The sequence below is a fragment of the Notolepis coatsorum genome (assembly GCF_963971535.1).
Source record: "Notolepis coatsorum genome assembly, chromosome: 6".
NCBI lineage: Eukaryota > Metazoa > Chordata > Actinopteri > Aulopiformes > Paralepididae > Notolepis > Notolepis coatsorum.
Window position 1 is genome coordinate 150684482 of NC_140170.1, and position 26863 is coordinate 150711344.

General features: G+C 40.8%; 3 protein-coding genes across 4 annotated transcripts in view; 1 reads left to right on the top strand and 2 right to left on the bottom strand.

Moving 5' to 3' along the window:
* cdk5rap1 (CDK5 regulatory subunit associated protein 1) overlaps positions 1-9559 on the bottom strand; it is a 29678-nt gene extending 20119 nt beyond the window's left edge. For both annotated transcript variants that reach the window (XM_084317191.1, XM_084317190.1), the window contains exons 1-6: positions 9024-9559; positions 8839-8942; positions 8708-8742; positions 8486-8586; positions 5409-5619; positions 1227-1347 (exon numbers count right to left, since the gene is read on the bottom strand). In XM_084317191.1, coding sequence (XP_084173317.1) covers positions 1227-1347; positions 5409-5619; positions 8486-8586; positions 8708-8742; positions 8839-8942; positions 9024-9309 — 858 coding nt within the window. In that variant the 5' untranslated portion in view covers positions 9310-9559. The remainder of the gene's footprint in view (positions 1-1226; positions 1348-5408; positions 5620-8485; positions 8587-8707; positions 8743-8838; positions 8943-9023) is intronic.
* Positions 9560-11469: 1910 nt separating this feature from the next.
* On the top strand, positions 11470-18667 carry ghrh (growth hormone releasing hormone). Its single transcript, XM_084316075.1, has 7 exons — positions 11470-11535; positions 11805-11852; positions 11938-12028; positions 15976-16077; positions 17771-17875; positions 18187-18307; positions 18466-18667. Exons 2-6 carry the CDS (start codon positions 11843-11845, stop codon positions 18296-18298), a joined length of 420 nt encoding a protein of 139 aa, XP_084172201.1. The 5' UTR covers positions 11470-11535; positions 11805-11842; the 3' UTR covers positions 18299-18307; positions 18466-18667.
* Positions 18668-18786: 119 nt separating this feature from the next.
* The window catches only part of rpn2 (ribophorin II), a 38046-nt gene continuing 29969 nt past the window's right edge, over positions 18787-26863 (bottom strand). Inside the window, exons 14-17 of the mRNA XM_084316074.1 lie at positions 26486-26581; positions 24809-24884; positions 24358-24487; positions 18787-19405 (exon numbers count right to left, since the gene is read on the bottom strand). Coding sequence (XP_084172200.1) covers positions 19390-19405; positions 24358-24487; positions 24809-24884; positions 26486-26581 — 318 coding nt within the window. The 3' untranslated portion in view covers positions 18787-19389. The remainder of the gene's footprint in view (positions 19406-24357; positions 24488-24808; positions 24885-26485; positions 26582-26863) is intronic.

Here is a 26863-nt window from a genome sequence, read left to right on the forward strand (position 1 = left end):
CCAGTCAGGATGCTCTCTATTGTACATGAGTAGAAGTTCTTAAGGATCTTCTGACTGACTTGGAACTTCCTTAGGCACCTGAGGAAGTAGAGGCGTTGCCGTGCCTTCCTCACAACACTGTCAATGTGTGTGGTCCATGTCAAGTCCTCGGATATGTGGACTCCGAGGTACTTAAAACTGTTCACTCGCTCAACCGGTGCCCCGTCGATGCTGAGGGGGCTGTAGTCCCTGACCCCCGACCTCCTAAAGTCCACAATCATCTCTTTTGTTTTGCTGACGTTCAGGGAGACACCATCCCGCTAGGACCTTGACCTCTTCCAGGTAGGCCCTCTCGTCATTTGCAGAGATCAGGCCCACCACTACTGTGTCGTCAGCAAATTTGATGATTGTGTTGTTGTTCCGCTGTGCCACACAGTCATGCGTGTACAGGGAGTAGAGGAGGGGACTCAGAACACAGCCCTGGGGGGCCCCTATGTTGAGGGTGATGGATGAGGAGGTGCAGTTGCCTGCTCTCACCACCTGGGGTCTGCCCGTCAGGAAGTCCAAGACCCACTGGCAGAGGTCATAGTTCAAGCCCAGGTCCCTGAGCTTGGCTATGAGTTTGGAAGGGACTATGGTATTGAATGCTGAGCTGTAGTCGATGAACAGCACTCACATAGTTCCCCTGCCTCTTGTCCAGGTGTGATGCTGCTGTGTGCAGCACATGGGCTATGGCGTCCTCCGTGGACCTGTAGGGGTCGGTATGCAAATTGCAGGGGGTCCAGGTTGATGGGGAGGGAGGAGCAGATGTAGCCCTTTACTAGCTTCTCAAAGCACTTCATGGCTATAGAGGTGAGAGCTACAGGGCGGTAGTCGTTGAGGCAAGCAGGCTTGGATTTTTTGGGTACAGGGATGATAGTGGACTTCTTCAGACAGGTGGGGATGACAGCCTGTTCCAAGGACAGATTAAATATGTCAGTGAATACCGGGGCCAGTTGGTCGGCACAGACTTTTAGGACGCGGCCGGGGATACCGTCCGGTCCGCGTGTATCCTTTCCGCAACGGAATTCGGTTTCCGGGTTCCTCTGATTGGCCGCGACCCCCACGTGACCCGCCCCCCTATCCACCGCTCTGCCGTTTCCGGGGTCCTTTTACCTAGAGGTCGCTGTTTGACAACATTACAGGTTATACAGGTTATACCTTTTATGACGTTTAGAATTTCCAGGGGATCCACTTTATTCTCTCACCTGCTCCGACAGAATTGCGATTTCCTCCAGGATGGAGCCGACAGGCCGACTCCTCTCTCTCCCTCGGGTGAAGGGAACAATACAGTAACTACACATGTTGTCACAGCCTCGCATGATGGACCTGCAGGGGTGGGGGAGCATGAACAGTGTTTCAGCAGAGGTTACAACTGGGGCACTAGAGCTAGAGAGGACAGTAGGGGTGGGGGGAAGAAATCTATACAGCATAGTATCGCAATATTTTGCATGCCAATATTTAGATTTTTTTTTTGCTGTAATAGAAAATATTGGAGTGAGGTGAGACTGAAAACGTTATTGTATTAGATAAAAACATATCTAATATATTATTACACATTTGTATGCAGATGTTGACAGTTTTCCATCCAAGACATAATTTGTTGTTGAAAAAAAGGTAATAATTCGAAATATAGCAATATTATGCAACATCATAGTATCGTGACTCAAGTATTGTGATAATAACGTATCGTGGAGCCTCTGGTGATTCCTATCCCTAGAGGAAAGGTCATGGGGTCACCAAAATAAATAAGAGTCTTCTGTTTGGGAAAACAAAGCCAACATAAGGAAACAGTCCTACAGCGCAGGAAATAGAATAGAGTGTATGGCTGGTTATCAGCACTGATTACCAGATTCCATCCAATTTCAATTCTCAAGGTGCCGATTCGATTTGATATCGATTCGATTAGGCTTAATTGCGCTGGTTACAGGGGACCAGCACCTGCCATTGTTGTCAAAAAGTGTAATTTGGTCAAATGAGTGTCCACAGTAGTTCAGCAGAAACTCAGCACAATGCAAACTAGTGACACCTGCAGGACGGGAGGCTCACTAGAAATAACGCTTAGTGAAGATCTTCACACGTCCACTGAAAAGGGGAAGAGATCATTCTCACGGGTGGTTCGGTGGTTGGCACCACTGTGAGCACTGCCTCACAGTAAGAAAGTCCTGGGTTCAAACCCCAGTAGAAGGCTTTTCCATGTGCATGTTCTCCCGGTGTTTGTGTGGGTTTCCTTGGAGTGCTCTGGTTTCCTCCCACACCATAAAGGCATGCATGTTAAGTGCATATGTAAAAATGTTGGGTATATGTAAAATGTACTTGATAAATAAAGTTTAGTTTATTTATTTAGCATGTTTAAAACATATACAAAGAACAAATACAAAAATGTAAAAAGATCTGTGCTAAAGCAGAGGCAAGACATCCAAGTGGGCCTATACGAGGCCTCCACTTGATTAAAGAAAATACATAAAAAAAAAGAAAAAAACACAGAAATACTGATCGAACATAGAAAAGAACTTACTGTGTTTGTAAACATTTATAGAGGAAAATGTTATTGCATTATTTTGAATGTTATTCCATTATTAATTAATTAATATAATTAAGATGAGCATTCTTCCAAAGTTTTTATACCTCTTCCAGTGTGCAGCGAACAGCCTGCCTCCCTCCTAGATAATGTATTTGATCAGTGGTTCAGAAAGGGAGTTTTGAGCATGGGGCACTGGGAAAAGGACTTTGAAACAGACATATCAGAAGATGTGTGGTCAAGAAGAATACTTAAAAATGTTCACTCTTCATCTATCTGTGCGAGGTTTATTCAATTCAGGATTGTACATCGGCTACATATGTCCAAACTCAAGCTGTCAAGAATTTTCCCTGAGGTTAGTCCTACTTGTAACAGATGCAAACAAGCCCGGGTCGGTCTGTAACTCTGTATCACACATTTTGTTCATGTCCTAGCCTAGCAGCTTTCTGGTCATCCATATTTGAGCTCTACTCAAGAGCTTGCAGGTCGGGTACTTGAACCATGTCATTTTCTGGGACTTTTTGGTGTTCTCTCTGGGGATTCTTATCTACCAAAAGCACAAGGGATGCACGATAATTATCGGGCCGATATCAGCAATTATGACGTCATCCCGATAAACCCCGATAATGTTATTGATAGCTCCGATAATATATAATACATTTTTTGGTTAAAAGAAATCCGGTGTGGGTGGATTTGGATGAAGGGCGCTTGTTTTTATTATAGCCTCCTCCCGTTTTGCCAGTACTGTGGTACGACTGACAGCGTGTGGTTTAGGAACAGGGAGTTTTTCACAAATCCAGCGCTCCCTTCCTTGGCTGTGACGTAGTCACGTTACATTCGGAGGCAGACAGTCGATCTGCCAAATACGTCCCACCGCTTGCACCCACCTCTTCTTCTTACCACCAATCAGAAGCTCTCGTTCGTTTATTTACCTCCGGATTGTCGGCCATTATTCTACTCGGAGCTCAGGCTAATAACGTTAGCTCCCCGCCAGCCACATTGACATGTACCAGCGCTTATACATTACTGGAAAATGTCTTGTTGCACTTGTGGCAACGAGCGTTGGTCAGCATCGACTTTAGTAAAAATAGACCCAGACTTTTAAACGTTTCGTTCTGTCCGCCATGATGAGAGCAGAGCTGTCTGTACTCGGCAGCACCCGTGTGTGTGTGTGTGTGTGTGTGTGTGTGTGTGTGTGCGAGTGAGTGTGTGTGTGAGCACAGCCCGCTCCTCGCGCAGGCAGAGACACCGAGGCAGGAGAGATATAGAAAACGGCCAACAAGATTAGTTTGCGACGTTTAAATTCCTCAAAAAAAAAACTCCATAATTTCTCGAGTACCGATAGCAGTACCGATGACGTCGGAACTTATAAATACTAAAAAAAAGATAAAAAAAAAATATTTATATACATTTAAAAAAAATTATAATACAATAAATATCGTTTATCGATATCGGTTATCGGCTTGAGGAGCATAAAGTTATCGGTATCGGTGTCAAAAAATCAATATCGTGCATCCCTAATTGTTGAACTATATTGTTGTTTTTTTATTGGATTCTATTATATGTTGTACCACTGTATTGCACATCGTCGCGGGCAAGACCACCCGCATTTCATTGTATACTTGTATGCCGTGACAATTAAAACTCTTGACTTGACTTGAAAAAACAATCATCCTCCCTCATTTGGCAGGTGGATTTGGGATGTTATGTATTGTTTACAAGTGGAAAAGATAAAATACACAAGTGGAAAGTTTGATGTGGTGTGGCAGCCCTTTATTTCTTATGTGGAACGGTTGACTGTCTCTCACTCCCTGAAATAATGACTTTGTATTGTATTGTAACGGTTTTGTGTTCTGTGAACAGTTTTTCTGTTTTCTTGGTTTTGTTTTGTTTATGTGCTTATGTCTGTTACATCTAATGTCTACTGCAACATCTAAAACTTTAATAAAAACACATTGACTCAAATGTTTTTAAAAAGCCAGGTTGTTGCGTTTAGACTGCGTCCAGGTAATCCGTGCTTTTTGCAAGGAGGTCAACGCTATCACAGACTACTTTCATGTTCTTCTCCAGAAGGTCATGGTCAGTTGAGAGCTTGGATATTATTTCCTTTATTCCATCAACTTCATGCTGGGTAAATTGCAGGCTGGCTTGGATCTCACGATTATTGGTGGAGTCCATCATTACTTGAAAAGGTTTCTCCTCATAGTGGGGTTTCTGTTGTGCGATCTGTTTACCAAGTAAAATAGCATTTTCTGCTTTCTGTTGAGCCAAACTCTGACTAATGAGTTTCTTAACAATGTCTATGGTGACAAGCTCCTTCTCAGCTGCAGCCCCAGTTGCTTGGTTGTAATTCTTCCTGTTTTTTGTGTCTTTTCCTTCATCACTCATCTTGTTTCCAGTGGTTCCGGTGATTTACTTGAATAATAGGAACAGAGGCTACTTCAAGAAGTTGAGAAGCTTACTCAGAGAAGATGGAAGATATTCAGGCAGGTTGGATGGTGATACGCCCGGATTGTCAATCCATCAAAAATCTCTTTAGGTGTTAGTCATCCACACTTCAGCTCTTCTCTATATATTACATAGAAAGATGATAACAAATATATTTGTATGCTTTATAAAAAAAAAAGTCCAAAATCACAATAAAATCATTTGAATGGCTTGTAGCCAAAGTGCATGCTGCTGCCAAACAGGAAACAGGAAACGATATTCTGATTCTGAGAGTAAAAGACTATTCAATCTATTCAAAGGAAACTATTCAATATCGATATTTTTTATCTGCCCCCCCCCCCCCCAGTCCTAATAGAGTGATAGAGAGAAGGACAGCCCCCTACCAAAGCCATCACAGGTCTGTGATGATAAGGACACTCACACAAAAGCACTGTATCCGTGGGGGGCATGGTGGATGGGCATGATGTCAGCGTAGGTCTCCTCCAGGGACAACAGCACATTGCTAGCCTGCTGACCCCCATGAGTGACAGCCAAGAGGCGGGGAAGGTCCCGGTATGCGTCTGGACCCGCCAGAACATCCACCAGCTTCTCCCGTTCCAAAAGCTCTGTCTTTAACCGCTCTGCCATGCAACCTGGACACACACATATGAAAGTGGAACATCATCCATTAGAGAACTCCAACATGCTTCTATGTGTCAGAAATGCAGAAAATCAAGTCACTTTGTTTTGATTAATAACATGTTACACATGACTGAAATTGGTATTACTGGAGAAATTCTCTGGTACCGAACAAGTGTTTTAGCCTGATTATCAGCCAGATATAACGATACTAGAGATGGGCCGATATGCTCATCTCACCACACGATATGTGGTCCATGATACCATACAACCAGGACACTTTCACAGGAATGGTGATGTATTGCGATATGCCGTATTGTCCCATGCCTATATAGTGCATCGACAATCAGTGGCGAATCCTTATGGAAGCCAACGGAAGCCAGGCCTCCCTATCAAAATCTGAATTAATATCAAATATGAAATATGAAGAAAAAAAATATATATATATATATAATTTTTTTTTAATATAGTTTACATTCTTTTTCATCTGTGCATCTGTGTTATAATTTTTTTTATTTATTTTTTTTAAATGTCTCCCTCTTCTCCTTCTCACTCTCTCTAACACACTGTCAGACTCACTATGCTCACTGCAGCTAGAGGAGAGGCAGGGGGTAGGTGTCTTTCTCCAGCCTCAACCATGTGATTCATGTATGTAGAGTCCAAAACCGATACTAGCCAATCAGATTCGAGCTGACTGCCACACCTTAAAAGTTTAAAACGGGGCTGTGAGCAGAATAATTAGTCTGGCATCCCCTCTGCACACCTCCCCTCTGCACTCTGAAAATTGTATTAACCCGTGACTGCTCCCACGGGCCGAATATTGCCCCGATCCTCGCGAGATTAAATCCACGGGTACCTCTCGGCGTGCCGAAGCGTTTCCTAAATCACTTCCATCATCGAAAACGAGGGGAAAAGGTCGGCTCGCGACCCTGAAAATGTTGCGTGATTTTAAAAACTCTGTATTAAGTGAGCCTATTATGGGATCCACGCGAGCTTTCTACCGTGGAAACATCTGGGCGTCCCGCAACTTTTACTCATTCACATGTAGCCCCGAAAATGCTTAGAAAAGGAAAGCCGAAAGCGTGGAATAAACTCGCCAAAACGGAAAAGTGTCCCACAGGCGCGCCGTGATTCCGATCCACGTGAAAATATTCACGGCCATAGAGGAGACCGTGGGACACCTTTTTGCAACCAAATATGTGTCTCGAATTTCCTCCCACGCGGCACGCAAAATCGTGCAAGGAAAAATCGGACCAAAAATGAACCAATGCTCCAGCAGTATTAATGACCCTGATGTAAACAAGACAAACGTCTTTCTCTGGTCTGCATCCCCTTTAGCCCCTTTCGTGACTTTCGGTTTGCAAGCCTGGGGCTTTTGTGACCGCAGTCACTTATTTATACGGGGCGATCATCCAGGAATCAAACAACCAAGCGTGATCGCGGGGCTCGGGGTGGGTCAAAAATATATCAGATCTGAATTTCAAAGATACCCAGCGTACAATATGGGTTTAACACAGCTTCACGATGGGTTCTGGAAGCTCGGAGTTGCTCATAAACATTTTAAATCATTCTTATAAAACGAGTGTACTCACAGAGCGAACCTTGGCAAAATGGCTGGTGCGTCCGGCAATCACTGCGCTCCCTATCGGTCCCTGTTGGTCATTACCTATAGGCCATTACAGGGTAGAATCTGCTGAGCGCGTCTCCTGTGTATTGTTGTAATGACCAACAGGGACCAAAAAAAAAAGAAAAAAAAAGAAAATATTAACACTTTGGGTGCCGGGAAACGCTTTACAGCGTCATTCCCGGCCATGCTCAAGTTGCCGAAGGACGCTTTACAGCGTCTTTAATATCAATATTTCAAAAATCTGTGATCGGATTCATATTTCCCCTCCGCTGGCCTGAGATCCACCAGGAGGACCCACTGAGCTCTCTGGCGGTTCAGGAGCGCCATCTGGTGGCCGATCGGCGCAATCGCCAAACAGGAAGTGCTGTGGAGGTTGTGCTGGTCGGCCATATTACTTCCGGGCACTCGGTTTGGCTGCCGGCACTCTGGCTCGTCACAATATATAGTGATCCATTGCCAATAACTCGATAAACAATATGATTTGGACGTATATAGTATTATACAAGCTGGAAATGGTTCATCAGGATAAACATCCCATAATCGAAAACGGTCTACACCACGCTGATCGTCCAACGGCGCGAGGAAGATCCGGTAAGATTCAGCGTTATTTTCGAACGTGTTCCATATAAACTGTTATGATGAACATATGACCCACACTAGATGAATGATATAACGCTGCCCACGGAATTATAAACGATCCCCCGCCCATCCGGTCATCATCAGATCATATGTAGATCATTCTAGAAGTACGTCCAATTGAAATTTTTTATATCGCCCCGATTGCCATCAAACTGTATTTCATCATCAATATAATGCATTTGGGGCTATAGATCACGTTCTGGAGAAAGCTGCAGAAAGAGATGAAAACATACTTATACATTAGACCATACTTTACTATGAATATGTGAATGAAAAAGTTTAACGTTGCTACAAAATGAACAATACATATAGGACTTTGAATGGGCCCTAATAATGGCAATGTAGCAATAGAATTTAAAAAGTTATAGCCATGCAAAGAAGGGGTACTTCTCCATAGACAAATAGAGCTGGCAATCTATGGTATATCATGAATTTAACCCATGTGTTAAGTGTTAATAAAAATATTTAATAAATTTTTTTTAATAAAATTTTTTTGGCTTCCCCTGTTATTTTACCCACGCGACGCCACTGTCGACAATTTAGTGACATTAAACTGCTCGCTGTGTAAGTCATGAAAATGGAAACTGTGCAGGTAAACCTGTAAAGTGACTCACCCAGAATCCCAATTTTCATTGGAGTGTGAGTTTTTAGGCGTCTCTTCTTCATGGCAGTGAGTTGCTGTAATCTGTTCCAAATCGTTTGTTCAGCTTTATCTCTGTGGAGGCCAATGAAGAGGTGTTGTGCAGCATTATTCGCTGTATTCTGACAGCTTTAAAAGTCAAACATCTATTATGAGAGAGATTCCATCCTCATGGACATTTGTTGTAGTACCTTACCTTATGGAGCATGTTACAAGGAGGACAACGTCCGCCTGAAAAGAGACATCAGGTTTAGGCTATAGAATACATGGAGCTGAACTGAAATGAGGAAAGCGAACATAAGTCGCAATATCTTCCTGTAACTTTACCTCAGCTAGGTCACTGGTGCGTTGATATCCCTTCTTCTGCAATATGGACCAAGCTATGTCTGTGTCGTTGACATTCATTTGACAGCCATACGTTTCAAAGTATACTGTAATAAGATAAGACTGTTAGTATAGTATTTCCCTAAAGATCCAAGTCGTGTGTGATGCAGTTAACTATTGTGACTAACCTCTCCTCCCATTCCCCATGTCTGAGTCCTCTGGGAGATAGGCATGCTGCTCGCCACTGCATCCCTCGCTGCCAGCTGGAGTTTGGTTGGCTGAGTTTCTTTGGACAAAATCCTGAAGACTTGGTCCAGAGGATATCAGAGTCTTGAATTTGTCTAACGTTACCCTCCTGTTTTCTCCTGAAGTGATGTTAGCAGACTTGGAGCAATAACTGTGACGTATACATCGTATAGGTAACGATTGTTGGAGGTTTAGACACAAATGCCTTAAACGTCTCAGGTATTTCATATTTATAAATTTTAGCGACAGTACTAGTCTGTATTATTAGTCAGACAGAAGTAGCTAAAAGTACGAGTCTGTCTGCTAACAGTTGACGCGTTTGCCCTGCGACGTTAGCAAGCTAACTGCTAAACTGACGTTGTCCAATTCCTCATACTACGGCTGTCATAAAACGAATATGTTCATTAAAAGCTTTCAGTTTACCAGCAAGCGTTTTGTCGCTTAATATTAAATGTAATTTAAGCACCACGGGTATGTAAACTGCACGTCAACCAAAAGTGTCCCCTAGTACGTTCAATGTTGTGATCCGTCGAGCACAGTTTCTGAAATGAAAGGTTCCAGTGCCAAATCCAGCAAACACTGATTGATTGATTGATTGATTGATTGATTGAAAAGTGTATTAACAGATTGCAGAATTGGTACAGTACAGTACAGCTCAATACATACAATTGTTAAGAGGATGCAGACCTGAGCAAGACTTTCGTCTTGTTTCCATCAGGGTCCTGTTCCTAATTTATGCAAATGACATGTCGTCAGCTTGTGACTGCAACTTGTTCCTGTTTGCGGACGACTCAGCCCTGCTGGTCTCTGACAGGGACAAGTTGCAGGTTGAAAAAGCCCTCACCTCTGAACTCGGCAGAATCTGCATATGGCTCGCCGACAACAAACTATCATTACACATGGGTAAAACAGAGTCCATTCTCTTTGGATCAAATAACAAACTCAGCAAGGCCAACGTACAGCTTCTCTGTTACAGTGGGTGACAATATTGTCACAAGGAAAGATGAAATTACCTACCTGGGTTCCATCATAGAGGCAAATCTTTCCTGTGACAAAATGGCAACCAATGTAATCAAAAAAGTCAACTAACAAACAAGATTCTTGTACCGGATCTCCTCGCTGGTAAACAAGAATACCTTGAAGACTCTAACAGGAGCACTCATACAAGGGTACTACGACTATGCTTGCACCTCATGGTACCAAAGCACCTCAAAGGCCCTAAAAACAAGACTACAAACATCACAAAACAAACTGGTCAGACTACTGCTTGACCTTACCCCTAAAACCCACCTCACCCCTGCCCATTTTGACAACCTAGGATGGCTTAGAGTAGACGACAAAGTATAGCAACTTGCAATGGGCCTGGTCTACAAGATACACTACACCACTAAGATACCCATGTACATGTCGAAATACTTCCCAAAGGTCAGTGAATTCCACGACCACAACACCAGAGGGAGTTCCACAAATCATGTTCAACCCAGATTCGGCTCAAACAAGGGACTAAACACATTTCGCAATTATGCTACAACAATGTGGAACGCCCTACCCACAGCCGTAAAATAATGTGAATCCCTACCCTCCTTCAAAACCGCTCTCAAAGAGTACCTACGGGTGGCTGCCATTCGAAACTGGCCCCGGTAAATGTCCAAACACCCCCCCATTGTACCCATTCTGCAATCTGTTAATAAAGTTTTCAATCAATCAACCCACAGGTGCACACACTTGCCCAATAGGCTACAACACAAAGAGTTGGCAAAACATTTCCAATGTGCCCAAGTGTATTTCCAGTTTGTAGTATTTGCTAATAATACAATAGCTGATGGGATATAAACTTTGGCCTAAGCTGTTCCCTAGCAACGCAATTCCATTGAAAAAAGGTTGATACTCCACAGTTGATTAAGTGCCTTGCTCAAGGGCACTTCAGTGTTGATTGTTAAGGGAGGGGAGACATTCTCCAGATTCTTTATTTTTTTTTTATCTTCTTGTTTTTAGCTGAAGCAAACCTGTCACTTAAAACACAGCACTTTGATAGAATTACATGGTTAAATATGATACTTTTTTAGCGTAGTAGAATATAATAATAATAATAATAATAATAATAATAATAATAATAATAATATATAAGGTCCTATTCTAATTGGTAGGAAACATGAATGTGTGAATGTGGTAGCTTGCTAGATTAAATATCAATAGTAGTTTCAGAGGGAGAGAGAGAGAGCATTCTGACACCTCAGGGAGAGAGAGCAGTTATTACTGTGTGTGATGTCACTGGATATTACAGGTTGAGTATAAACTGACCAACCTCACAGAGAATCCACTCAACTCTTTCAGTCTCGCCTCCAATAGCTGCTACCCTGTACCCATCACACAGAGAGTTCGAGATGACGAGAGTGGACAACACTAAATTCTGAAAAAGGACTGCAGGAAAGCTCAGAATTCATACAAAAAAAGGTAACTTGAATACTGCAGATCTGTCAAATTAAATCTTTAAGCAGCCTACAAGGATACCATAGTTGATAGCATGTACAATACATATTAATATCTTAGATTAAAAACAGATTTGTTTTGTATTGTTTTATTTAGTTTGACAATCCAGTAGGTTAGCTTTGATGATTTGGAACATAGGATAATGAACCTGGATGAATAAGTGAATTCATGAATGTTCAACAAATTCACTTACAACTTTCATTACCTTTCTTATCCAATATTGTTGTATACAGGTCTGCCAACTGGAACCCGCCCACAGCGGAGATATCAGATGAGTCCAAGTGAGGGGAAACTGTGGCTTCAGCATTTTCTTCTCCTAGTGTAATTTCTACTCTGTCATTTCATCTTGCTGTCCCTTCTTCCCAGTACTGGCCACGGTGATGGAGAGAGCTGCACTGCTGGTGTTCTGCTGTCTGTTGGTGTCTTCATCAGGCTCCCCACTCTACCCATCTATAAGGTAAGTTATGGATTAAAAGCTGATTCATTGGAAACAATACATTTATGTTATTGAAGTTATTGATGTTATTTTCATGCTGAAATGACAACTTTTGAAAAAAATTAAACATTTACAAAATGATTTCTCACATAGATGTAACCATGATTATATGTTAATTGGGGTTTATTAGTTATCTTGAGGCCTTTGCAGTCATATTTGTTTATGAAATATTGAGTAATGAATGTCAGGATACCGTTTCTGGAAATTAATTTGACAAGAAATACTTCAGTTAGTCAACTGTAATACATTGGAATGTGTGTAAAAAAATAAAATAATAATAATAATGTAAATACTACTACTAATAATGATAATAGTAAATCCAAATCTGCTAAATCAGTTCATGTTTTCTTAATCTTCATTGTATTTCTACTTTTTTAATGTTAAATATAGCTGTTGATAAATTAATAATAGTTAATGCTTTAACTCTCAGTTTCAGCAGAAGTAGTTTAGACTGAATTTAGGATTCATACCTTAAAGGAAAATCAGTGTATCATGTATATGTTTGTGTGACGAGTAATGTGCTTCACTCAGAGCGTAGAGCGTAACACTGAGACGAACGCGAGGTGTGGTCGATATATATATAATTATATATACAGTATGAAAGAACTGTGAGAGAATCACTGTATCCAGCAAACATGGTGTGTTAAATCTTTCCAAGGCCATTCTGGCTGTCATACCGTGACCCTCTGCTCTTGTTATGCTAAGAAGGGTCAAGATGGCCGAATTAGTCACCGTGTGCTACATTTTCACAGCACATTAAACACAGCTTTCAATGGCGAAGTAGATGAACGTATAATTATTCTGGGAACAAAAAGAACAAGTGGAAAGGTTGCATTTAGAATGAGGTGGATTTTTTTCCCCTCTGGAAAAAAGGTAACAGTCTAGTCAAGCTAGCACAATCAAAAATGTATTCTCATGATATGCAAATCGGAGCCATTCCTATTTTGTTTTGTTTTAATCAAACATATAATTCAGCTACAGTATGACTCATCGAAAATATTTCTAAAGATTTTAATGTAATGTTGTATTGTAAACAACTATTTTATGTGTGTGTCGAAATACTTCCCAAAGGTCAGTGAATGCCACGCCCACAACACCAGAGGGAGTTCCACAAATCATGTGCAACCCAGATTCGGCACAAACAACTTAGGGACTAAACACATTTCGCAATTATGCCACAACAATGTGGAACGCCCTACCCACAGCCATAAAAAGTTGTGAATCCCTACCCACATTCAAAACCGCTCTTACGGGAGGCTGCGCCTGCAATTCGAAACTGGCCACCGTAAATGTCCAACCCCCCCTAATAGACAGTCTACTCCCCATCATATGTATTCTCTGTTAGGATCTATGGGTAACAGTACTGTATATTTGCATATCGTATATATCACAAATGTAACAGTACTATATACCTGTATGTCATGTATGTCCCTATGCCATAAATGGCATGATGTCATGTATGTTGTGTATGTCATAAATGTCACTATGAATTGAAAATGGGGGACCCTGATGTAAACAAGACAAACGTCTTTCTCTGGTCTGCATCCCCTTAACAATTGTGTGTATTGAGCCGTACTGTATTGTACCCATTCTGCAATCTGTTAAATAAAGTTTTCATTCCTCAGAGACTCAGCAGCAGCCATCACCCCAGTCATCACACACATAATAAACCTCTCCATAAAACAGGGACACGTCCCCAAGGACTTCAAAATTGCGAGAGTAACACCCCTGCACAAAAAGGGCAGCAAATTAGACCCGGGTAACTACCGCCCTGTTTCTATCCTTACATCCATCTCGAAAGTCATGGAAAAAATAGTATACGAACAGATCGAAAAGTACCTCGCGGAAAAAAATCTAATCTACGAATTCCAATCTGGCTTCAGAACATCCCACTCCACTGACACATGCCTTCTCTACTTGAACGACCACATCAAACAAGAGGTGGACGCGGGCAAATACTGCGGCATGGTCATGCTGGACCTACAAAAGGCCTTCGACACTGTCAATCACACCATTCTGATTGACAAGCTAAAAGCAATTGGTTTTGATAGTTTATCAGTGAGCTGGATACAATCCTACCTGGAGGGGAGGGAACAGATGGTGGAAGTAAACGGTACCCTATCCCCCCCCCTCACAGTGAGCTGTGGTGTTCCACAAGGAAGCATACTAGGACCGCTACTATTCCTAATTTATGCAAATGACATGTCGTCAGCTTGTGACTGCAACTTGTTCCTGTTTGCGGACGACTCAGCCCTGCTGGTCTCTGACAAGAACAAGTTGCAGGTTGAAAAAGCCCTCAGCTCGGAACTAGGCAAAATCTGCATATGGCTCGCCGACAACAAACTATCATTACACATGGGCAAAACAGAGTCCATTCTCTTCGGTTCAAATAACAAACTCAGCAAGACCGACGGCTTCTCGGTTACAGTGGGTGACAATATTATCACAAGGAAAGATGAAATTACCTACCTGGGTTCCATCCTAGAGGCTAATCTTTCCTGTGACAAAATGGCATCCAATGTAATAAAAAAAGTCAACCAACGAACGCGATTCTTGTACCGGATCTCCTCTCTGGTAAACAAGAATACCCTGAAGACTCTAGCAGGAGCACTCATTCAAGGGTACTACGACTATGCTTGCACCTCATGGTACCAAAGCACCTCAAAGGCACTAAAAAACAAATTACAAACATCTCAAAACAAGCTAGTCAGACTACTACTTGACCTGACTCCTAGAACCCACCTCACCCCTGCCCACTTTGACAACCTAGGATGGCTTAGAGTAGACGACAGAGTACAGCAACTTGCAATGGGCCTGGTCTACAAGATACACTACGCGACCAAGGTACCCATGTACATGTCAAAATACTTCCCAAAGGTCAGTGAATACCACGATCACAACACCAGAGGGAGCTCCACAAATCATGTAAAACCCAGATTCGGCTCAAACAAGGGACTAAACACGTTTCGCAATTATGCCACATCAATGTGGAACGCCCTGCCTAAAGCTGTAAAGGAATGTGAATCACTACCCACCTTCAAAAACACTCTCAAAAAACACCTACGTGAGACTGCAATTCGAAACTGGCCCCTACAAATGTCCTAACCTAGTTGTACAGTAAATGACCAAGTAAGGCTTTGTCAACATTCCAATGTACAGTGTAAAATGTGTGTGTGTCCCCTACCCAACCCCCCCCCCCCCCCCCCCCCCACCTCCAATGTACAGCCCTCACCCAACCCACCCAACCCCACCCCACCAACCTCCTCCAATGTACAGTTTCTACGCCAAATGTATATACACTCCTTTTCTGGACACTTTTGTATCACAAACAGTACTGTATTTGCAAATCTGATATGTCATAAATGTATAGATGTAGCAGTACTGTCTATCTGTATGTCATGTATGTCATATATGTTATGATGAATTGAAAATGGGGGACCCTGGTGGAAACAAGACGAAAGTCTTTCTCTGGTCTGCATCCCCTTAACAATTGTATGTATTGAGATGTACTGTACTGTACCCATTCTGCAATCTGTTAATAAACTTTTCAATCAATCAATCAATTCATTCATTGTCAATACCTTTTAATTGAGTTTCATAATGACACTTAGATTCATGTTGTTGGGGGGTGGTCACTATGTCCCATGATATCATGATACCATATTTCCTTAATTTTCTGGTCACTATGATGATGTATTGACCAGAAACTATGGAAATATCATGATATTACCAACAGTATCATGGTTTAAATGTAATTATACTGTACCACGGTATTATTGGTACCGTGACGATACATAACTTTTACCAGGGTTAATTATCTATAAAATGGCCGTGGGTACAACTGATTACCGTCAAACTCCCACCATATCTTTATCGTAAGGGTTCTTTTGTGATGCTGTGTTTCTCAGGTTTGGTCAGAGGGACATGTCCATCCTGATGACGTCTTCCCTAGAGAATCCAGTTGGGCTGCTGGGAGACGGCTCTCCTCCTGGGCAAGACGCAGAGCTACGGTCAGCATCCCCGTACAGGCTGAGTGGCTGTTGGAAAATAGAACTAAACCCATCAGAAGAGGAACCATATGATGCATCTGCAGTTGTAAAGTCAGAATCTAATTCACTTGTAGCGTGAATGTGTATTGAATGTACACAACTCTTAACATTAGATAAACATTGTTCCTCTGAAAACCTAAAACGGAGTGAGATGGTTGTTCCTCTGAGGTATTAAATTTAGGATGGATGAATAGGAATGGACACAATGTAACAGAAATAAGATAAGGATTAAGGAATATCTTATTTCTGTTACATTGTGTCCATTCCTATTCATCCATTGAAACCTGAAATGTATACATGTTCACTCCATCTAGTACAACAATTCGTAATTTTCCTTTACTGCATAGGCATCCTGTAAACTGTTCCCAAAATGTTTTTTTCATATGAAGGACCCCCAAATTGATGGTCACTCTTACACAGTATATTCTCCCATTGGGCTTAACGTCTAGTGAATGAATAATAGTGAAATTATTCACATTTTCTGGGGCACCTCCTCAAGGACCTGGACCCCATTTTGAGGGTTCTTACACCTTTTCCAAAAGCACTTTTCAAGCTTTTACAGCATCTTATGCGGCTGTGGTAAATTAAATATGTACTCAAAATGATAATTTCACTTCTTCCATCGCATTAAATCAGATGTTATTGTGCTATAAACAATAAAAATTATGTCGACTTGGCATACTATATAACCTGGCTGAGCCAATATGAAACAATCACTAAAATAATCACCCGATAAAACTTCAATTTCAATGAAATATTTACTGAAAATGTGCAAAATAAGAGAACAGTCTTTATAGGCAGTCAATCAGCTCCTTGAGCCTTAATTGACCATGCTTGTTTTTTTTAATCATAAATCGTGTCCAACCCTGTCCAAGAATTTTCAAGATTGCTAAATGATTGACTGAACTAGACCCCCGGGAGTCAGGGGTGGTAATGTGTACTTTGGCGCACGTCTCACATATCGGCATGTAACTCGAGAACCGCTGAACGGATTTTGTCACCTGAAAGGGCAATCGACAGGCAACAAATATATTGTATAACAAGTATATTTAAATTTTTACCGATGTTTTATAAGATTTACCGAAAATAAGAATTTATGGAAAAAATGCTAATTATATCTTTTATCGTAAAACCGAGAGGAAATGACTAAATCCAGATTTAACACTGCCATTGGAAAGAGGAGCCTTGGCCATAATAAGGTCAAGTTCAAGGTCAAATATGAATTTATAATTAAAATGTATTATAATTTATTACTGTATCTACAAATCCTTCTCTTTAATCATCTTCCCTTTATTCATTTGCTTAGATTTTTTGTACACTTGATCTCATGAAGGTGCTGAATATGCTCTGAGCGAAATCTCTAGCGACACAATTGTAACATGGTGTTATTCACCATGTACCCTCCTACTTCACGTGTCACCGGCCGCCACTGCCTAAAAACCTAACTATTCAGTTAGATAGGGAGTTATTATGAAAGTATACAGTGCAATTACAATTTCAATAACTTTCCAGCACTTTATACACAATTAAAGCACCTTTCAAACCTTGAAAACACCACATTGAAATACAAGCATTTTCAAGGATTTCCAGTGCCCGTACGAACCAACCACTGTATTAAATATCCAATGTAAAGAGTCTTCATTCTCCATCTTAGCTTGGGACGACATGCAGATGCCATCTTCACCAACAGCTACAGGAAGGTCCTGGGGCAAATCTCTGCCAGGAAGTTCCTCCAGACCATCATGGGGAAAAGATTAGGGTAAGTGGAAGGCTCTACAGTGATGACTTGTCGTACAGAACTTGTAAGTCGATTTGGATAAAAGCGTCAGCTAAATGACAAAGTAAATGTAAATTAAACCTTTTGACAAATGTAATAATCACAACGTTTCGTCAAACGACCGGTCATAATTAAAATGTATGCACCTGTCCCAGTGATAGCAGGTAAGAAGAAACATTTTTAATCTGACCCTTTGGAAATTCATCAGGGGAAAAGAAAGTCACAAAACTACTAAATCACAGAATACTATTAAGTAATCCTGCTAAGAATGAATTGTTTTATGCTTTCCATAGAGGTAACGGCTATGTGAAACGTCAGTCAGACATCTATGAAGGAACGTATGAACAGGATCTTACATCCATCCATAGAAAACAAGAGATACAGGGGATGACAAGGGAATGCTAACAGAACAAGGTAACAACCACAGAAACAAACATGCATTCAAACCTTTGCATTCACTTTGACTTCTCTTAAGGAATTCTGTTAATATGCCATAATTGTTTTAAGCATTCACTGTGTAATATTTGAAAATGATTATCTTTAACCTAATCAAAGATATTTGGTCATTACAGACTACATCGTTGAGAATGCCTACGTGGACAAAGTGAAAACAAACTGCTGCACCCCCTCTTCTGCACCGCTCTGAACATTCATTTTCAGGTGTAAATATTATCCCATTAAAGCCAAGTAAAGAAAATCTACATTTCAGTTCTTGTGCCTTGATGAATTTCCGATTTTTGTAGTGCCTTCTGTGAAAAACAGAAGGATGGGATTTTATTTATTTTTCTTCCTCCAACTAAAGCAATCACTTGTATGATTTCTCATTTAATGAATCTTTCAAATATACCGTTTTCAGATGTGTCTCACTCAGAAAAAAACCCTCAAAACTCAACTGTCCTTTAGTCTTTTATTTCCTTTTCATTACAAAACAAACATCTCCATTCCTGGCATTGCCCATAACTTATGTGGTCATTCCTTTCCTCTTTTACTTGGGTACAGTAACTTATTTTTTTAACTTCTTAATCATGGGAGTGAAGACAATAGCTCTCATCTTCCACACTTATGCAAAAATGGTCAAACACACCTTACAGTCATGGTTATTGAACACTGTCGATGGATCTACAAGTCTTAGAATGCAAACAGTATTGCAGTGCTTCAGGTTAGATGGGGCGTTGAGCGACGGGAATAAGGAATGTAGAAAAAAATAACGAACCCCATAAAATAAACCACAGGCCTTAGAAAATATTGGGACAAAAACAAAAATCACAGGAAAATGAAGTGCAAGGATTGTTAGCTTTCCAGCCTCAGTAGGAGCGTCTGACCAGCCGCCCAGCGACACCATGTAATCACATTTACAAACTGTATTTTTCTTTGTTTAAATTGTCAATCGGATTCATGATACATTATTTCTTCATTCTTCCCAACAGTATGATTTTTTTGTGTCCTTGAAAAAAAAGAAAAAAAATCTTCATCTGTGTCTTCAGTGTTTTTTGTCCTCATTTTGACGCAATTCTGAAAGAGAAAAATACATTTCACATTGGACTTTTCAGATCTACATCAACATGAACGAAACATCACTGTATCTACCATCAAGGCACTACATTCCAAGGTTTAAAACTGGATTACTAACAACTTAACAAGTCATGTTAAGGGTTGACGCATGCATTTCTCTGCACAGATTCACGACAAATACAAAGATAATTATGCCAAAGATTCTCATGAGAAATGTCTTAAAAGGGCACTTCACTGACAAACAATGGGTCTCATTCTCCAACAGACTTACGACAAAAAGGGCTTTCTCTTAGGGCCATTTGAGACCTTTTCGGGCAAGACATGAATATAGAAAATATATTATAATATAATATTAATTATATATGTTTTATTGGGACGGTTGGTGAATCCCAAAATCGGCCCGAAAAGGTCTCAAATGGCCCTAAGAGAAAGCCCTTTTTGTCGTAAGTCCTTGGAGAATGAGACCCATTGACTATTTATTTTGCACATAATCTCACATGTACCCGAAAACTGTAAATAGCTGTGCACAAATTTTGTTTGACAAGACAGTTTATCGTTTGCTGGATCCCCATTTGCTGGTCCCAGTCTGTAATATGCAACATTACACTAGCTTCAGCCGGTCGAATGAACATTAAAATTAACTAAACTTTACCATTGAAAAATTCTAAACATAAAATTTGGGCGACCTATTTGTCAAACACTCACGACGAAGTTGATGAAATAACTCGATTTGTTAAAATATCAACAGAGTGTGTCTGCTCTCCGGGTGCCGATATGTTGAATCGAGTGAAAATAACAATTTAAACATTAGATAAAAGCAGATACTCTGACCCCCGAGGGTTCTTAAATTCTTCTCACTACCCGGTTCTTTGACCAGCTATGATACGCAACTAGCGTAGCCTTACATATTACAGCTAAAGCATTACCCATTACAGCTATGATACGCAACTAGCATATTATTACATATTACAGCTACGCCTACGATGCATAACTAGAGTAGCATTACATATTATAGCTAAATCATTACCTATTACAGCTATGATACGTAACTAGCGTAGCCTTACATATTACAGCTAACTCATTACCCATTACAGCCATGATACGTAACTAGCATAGCATTACATATTACAGCTATGATGCGTAACTAGCATAGCATTACATATTACAGCTAAATCATTACCTATTACAGCTATGATATGTAACTAGCGTAGCCTTACATATTACAGCTAAAGCATTACCCATTAGCTATGATACATAACTAGCATAGCATTACATATTACAGCCACAATGCATAACTAGTGTAGCATTATATATTACAGCTACAATGCATAACTAGCGTAACATTACAGCTACGATGCGTAACTAGCGTAGCATTACATATTACAGCTACGATGCGTAACTAGCATAGCATTACATATTACAGCTATGATGTGTAACTAGCATAGCATTACAGTTATGATGTGTAACTAGCGTAGCATTACATATTACAGCTATGATGTATAACTAGCATAGCATTACATATTACAGCTATGATGTGTAACTAGCGTAGCATTACACATTACAGCTATGATGTGTAACTAGCGTAGCATTACATATTACAGCTATGATGTGTAACTAGCGTAGCATTACATATTACAGCTATGATGTGTAACTAGCATAGCATTACATATTACAGCTATGATGTGTAACTAGCATAGCATTACATATTACTATTCGGGCTGGGTTAAGAAAATTGATTTCCTGATTCCGAATCGATCTTCATTTGAATTAGCGATTATTGATTAATAAAATTCCAAGATCGATAAAAAAAAAAGAAAAAAAGATGTATCCCCCAATTTTTGTTGTCGTTATGCCAATTCCCTTCCTGGTCATTGCGCGCATTGCCCCAATGTCGGTCTAGGGAGGGTGTAGACCAGGGGTCGGCAATTAAGTTTGGCCTCGGGATAGGTATTTTCCAAAAAAACGTTGTTGTTTTTAAATGTGCTCTATAAATAAAGTGGATTGGATTGATTAATTAATTAAGTAGCCCTTTCGTGACTAACACAGCCAACAAGGTTTCACTCGGCTGCCCTGCCTGGGTGCAGTGGGGCTGCTCTCACAGCCAACGACATGACATTACATAATTATGTTGCAACCTTCGTCTATCAAGCAAACAATTATATAAATATTTATATGTAGTTGATAGAGACAAAGGCAGAATTCGACTTAATTAAGCACGTTTTATTAAGATATATTTTTATATGGGTCGGGACACTTTAAAAAAGCAGCACAATGAACACAAATCTGTCCGACATAGTCTTAAATAACAAACGGCATTGCTTCGCTTCTTCGTCGACATGTCTGCTGCACATGTCCTTGTTGTTTTCAACACAGATAATCTCCATGTGCTTGTTGTAGATAGGTGGAGTCGAGGCGCCGCTTACTTTAGTTTCATTGGAATGGAGGCGGGAAGGCGCCGCTTACTTTCGTTTCATTGGAATGGAGGCGCAAGATTTGATTAATTTTTTTTTAACTTTGATTCTTTTTTATGTTCGAAGCTTGTGCCATCGAACGAAGCTTCGAAGTATTTAAGACAGCCCTAATGCAAACGCCTATGTTCCAATAAAAAGTACATTCATGTAACTGCTTGAGTCTATTCTTAATGTAAACATTGATAATTTTTACAATGCAACATGTTAAGAGAGTTCCTTGAACCATTTAAATTGTATAGCATTTAATCGAATCGTTTCGGGACCTTGTGAATCGGAATCGAATAGTTTTGGGAAATCAGTGGCGATACCCAGCCCTACTACCTATGCCAATTAACATTAACTGGCAGTGTATCCCATTTAGAAACTAAATAGGATCATCTGGTAAAATTCACACACAAAATCCATGTTTCATGTATCCCATGTCCCCCCCCCCCCCCAAGAACAAAAGAAGAATTTAAGAAAAGTTTAGTGAATGAGGCCCAATGAGTTTGATTATGTCCTCCAGTGATGTCATCAGAGGACTGGAGATGAAAAATAGCAATCCATTTAGCTATTTTCTTTTCATCTAGATAATGTCATTGAGCTGTAATTAACACAACACACGGATTCAATGTCCTCCAATGACATCACTGGAGGACACATTCAAAGACGGTCAAAAGAAATTAATGTGCGTTTACAGTTTGGGGATATGTGTGAGATTATGTGCATAATAAAAGTGCCCCTTTAACATTGCAGATCCTTGCTTATGAACACAAACACAAAACATGTCACTAAAATGGTTATGTTACAACAGAAACTACGGACACATCCATATGTGTTAGAATGTCATGGAGGTTTTAATAATGCATGGACACCAAGGTTAAAGGGAAACTCCACCCATTTTATGAAGCCTATCCGATTTGTAATCCGGCACTTCAGTCCATCCAAAATAGTGTTTTTGAAATATTATAAGTAGAATAGAAAACAAATAGCATTCGTTAGCGATGCTTGTGAAAGTCAAATGTTTTAAAAACTATTTATCTGAAAAATCACATTTAAAGCCACAATGAGAGTTTTCCCCCTAAAAATACATTTAATATACATGTAACGTCATCATAAAATCAATCTTATGTCATGAATCAAAATCATTCTGCAGCACTTTGAACCTAAAGACAGGCCACTGTTGTTTTTTTTGTTTTGTTTTTTTACAATGAAACGGAGGTCTGGCTAAACGAGATTACTCAGAATCAAAAAGTAAGTCTAGCATATGTTTATGAAACTAAAGGGTCCTGCCATTGTACGAATAGTGAAACAGTAACTTTTCAGGTAGTCTTCTAGCTTCAAACAATATTCCAGAGAGACAATATTCCTTTGAGGACCGTTTGTTTATTCAGTTATGAAAATATACCTTTAGAATTTTAACTATATAGTGCACCGTTAAGAAGCTATGATTGTGATTTTTCAAATGGGATTTGAAACCCCATTGGCCTCCACTAGCAATGCTAACAAACGCCAATAAAAAAATCTCTTCTAATATCACAAAAACACAAACACACTGGCGTAGGTGAAATGACTCCCATAATTTGTAGCAAAATCAGACGGGCTTCTTAAAACGGATGGAACATCCCTTCAGGGGTGGGATGAGTGAGGGGCAAGCCGGGGGCGTCAAGTACACATGAAACACTCGGAAGTAAGAGTGAGTTGAGTGAGCACCACACAGCCATGCATTAGGCAGGCCATATGGAGATGCACTGGAATGCAAATCTGTGGGGATGCCCTTACTTCAGCCTGGAAGACCAGCCATTTGTTACAAGAAAAGAGGCCTTTATCGTAGGCTCCTATACTTTGCCAACCTACTACTTTGCTCTGCAGCAATCCTGGAAGAGGAGTAAAGAGACATTTAAAGCAAAGAGTGGAAAAGAAAGGGTTAAAAGAAACAAGGCACTAAGCTACAAGGACAGTGGCTAGTGGTAAGTCAAGCAGAAAAACACCTCAATAGGAAAATTACACTGGCGATTATCATCAATTGTAATCTTGTACTCGTTAAGTGTAATTAAATGGCTTATGGCAACAAAAGATGGGAGCATCGGTTACTCCAGAGTAAAAGTGAGCCATTAAAAGAGATTGACGTCTTCAGCCAGCAATACCGGGAACACAATGAGTCACTTTGGCCTTTTTGAACGCTCATATTGATGGCTTGAGGAAATCGCCCACTCAGGTTGTCACCCGCACAGATCTAGTGAGCGCGCTTTTTCCCCCTGGTGCCACGGAGCCGTGAGCCGTACACTCACTCTTCCTGCCACACTTCCCTGACAGCTGGCCCCTGGGGACCTACTGAGGAGCCGGCGCCAAACAGTAGGCCCTTTTAAAAAAAAACGGGCTCGGAGCTAAGAACCGCAGAGAGGGTCCCAAAGCACCTGGAGTCCCCGCTCGTCTGAAAGGGGCCAGACTTTCTCCCCGAGGTCGGGGGCTCTCTGTGTAGCTCTCTGAAAAAGACATTACCTCTTGACTGCTTTCTGGGCCAGCATGTGGTTCCCGAAGAAGAAAGTAAAACTCCCGATGACGGCCAGGTACTTGAGGGTCTGGAACATGTTGAGATGGGTCCAGTAGACGTACATCAGGCCCAACATGGCTGAAACAAACATGCCCAAGTCAAGTCAAGTGTTCCTTTATTAATCCCGTTGGGGAATTTATATTAGATTAAATTGTATTGTCATTACACACAGGGCAAGGACAGTACAACGAAAAGAGGTTTGGCATCCAACCAGAGTGCAAATGTAACAGTAAAGTGCAATAATAATATACAACGTACAGGCGATTAAACTAGGTATAAAATATATAAATTAGTACTACTGTCAATCAGAACCATCACAAACTGCTGTGAAGCAATAAAGTAAAATAAAGTAAAACAGCTGCATAATCATGTTCTCTGCTCAGGTGTTGAGGGACTGACCTGCGTGTCCTATGTGGAACAGAACTGTGCTGGTAGTGAAGGTGAAGTTGGAGATGTTGGCCCCAAGTTTAAACCACTAGAGGACAGAAATACAAAACAAATGCATAAAAAAGCTTCTTTGAAATCCACAGAGCGGCAAACAAAAGAAGCAAGAGAAAAAGGCAGATCAGTCTATTATTGTATAAACTTCATTAATTATTTTACATCTATGGTCTATTGTAATAATAACCTTTACTCAGTGATCATGTCAGGGTTAAAAAATAAAATAAAAAAACGGTATAAGGACTTGTGTCCACAGACAACGTTTTTTTCAAGGTAGACCGCTTTGAAAATCAAAAATATGCATGCTCAGAGCGTTTCCAGAACTCCGGACCTCAATCTGCTTTAGTCTCGCGACTCCCGCGGCTCCGCCACTTGCTCGATTTTGATTGGTTGGTCGAAAAAAGTTACCTTGATGAGCGGCGCTCCTCTCAAAGTCAAACTATTTTCAACTTTATGCGCTGGGAGCGCTCCGCCAAAAACGCTAGCCGCCAAGAGCGCTAAAACGCGAGGCGCGGCGTTGGGAAAAGGAGCGTGCCTGTCGCGTCTTTAGCATAGAAATGAATGACAGAAAGGAGCTGGCAACTCAGAAAAAGCTGGCTGTCGACACGGCCCCTAACACTGCTTTTGAAGTGTTGCGTGATTCATCAACTACGGTTTAATTCACTGGGTATCAAGGTTTCACTCTGAACAGCCTTGCTCCACAATGAATACTAGAATTCTAGGAATGCACAGATAGACATTTTGATCTGTATTTAAACAAAAAACGAATTACTATGATAATCTAATTGTGTACATACCATTTCTGTACATACTGAAACAATGTTAGCCCTCAATGCTAATTGAGCATTCCATCATCACATGCAAGAACGGTTACCCAAACAAACTGCGTGGCCAAAATAATTAAAAACACACACAACGGCAGCTAGACAGATAAATAATCATCAGTTGTTCACATCGGCCCAGTTTTCTCACTGAACCAATGCAATCAATAAAAAAATAAATCACCGTCACCAGTCGATTTCCGTTTGCCGATATATATAGACATACACACAGCTTTGCTTATTGGACGGATATAGATATATGAAACAAATAATTATCATGGGCCGATACTACTAGTGATGGACACAAGTAATTTCTTTTCTTAATTAATACGTTTTTCCAGATCAGGTACTCGAGCATGAATTACTCAAGTAGAGAAATCAACTTTTAGAATGCTCCACAGACATAAATGAACAGCAATATACCCGGTGTACCAGAATGAGCAGCAGCAGGGGTGATAGGATGAAATAACAAGTACCAGAATGAGCAGCAGCAGGAGGAGGAAGAGTGAGAGGATGAAATAACAAGTACCAGAATGAGCAGCAGGAGGAAGAGTGAGAGGATGAAATAACAAGTACCAGAATGAGCAGCAGGAGGAAGAGTGAGAGGATGAAATAACAAGTACCAGAATGAGCAGCAGGAGGAAGAGTGAGAGGATGAAATAACAAGTACCAGAATGAGCAGCAGCAGGAAGAGTGAGAGGATGAAATAACAAGTACCAGAATGAGCAGCAGGAGGAAGAGTGAGAGCATGAAATAACAAGTACCAGAATGAGCAGCAGCAGGAAGAAGAGTGAGAGGATGAAATAACAAGTACCAGAATGAGCAGCAGCAGCAGGGGTGAGAGGATGAGGGCTGTGAAGGTGTTGGAGACCACGGTGGGAGGCTTCTTCTCTGGTTCCCTGAACAGGTGCTGCAGAGAGAAGAAGGAGATTTTAAATAAGTCACTGATCACTGTATAGAACTCCTGAGTAGGGTTGCACGATACACCGATACTAGAAAAGTATTGCGATACCCAGCTGTTAAAAACGGTTCAATACTCCATTTTATTAGTATCGATACATTTAGAATAATAGCCCGATGCGTATTTTGTATGAGTTGAGTGGATTCATGACCAGAGCAGTGTGTGCTTGAGAGAGCGAGAGAGAGAGTGAGAGAGAGAGCACGCTTTGTGTAGTGGGCGACTGGGTGTGTC

What these genes read in the sequence shown, in the direction of transcription:
- ghrh (XM_084316075.1), top strand. An exon ending in GGGCAAGACGCAGAGCTACG is followed by an intron (nt 16,078 to 17,770) that starts GTCAGCATCCCC and finishes TCTCCATCTTAG; the next exon opens with CTTGGGACGACATGCAGATG. An exon ending in ATCATGGGGAAAAGATTAGG is followed by an intron (nt 17,876 to 18,186) that starts GTAAGTGGAAGG and finishes TGCTTTCCATAG; the next exon opens with AGGTAACGGCTATGTGAAAC.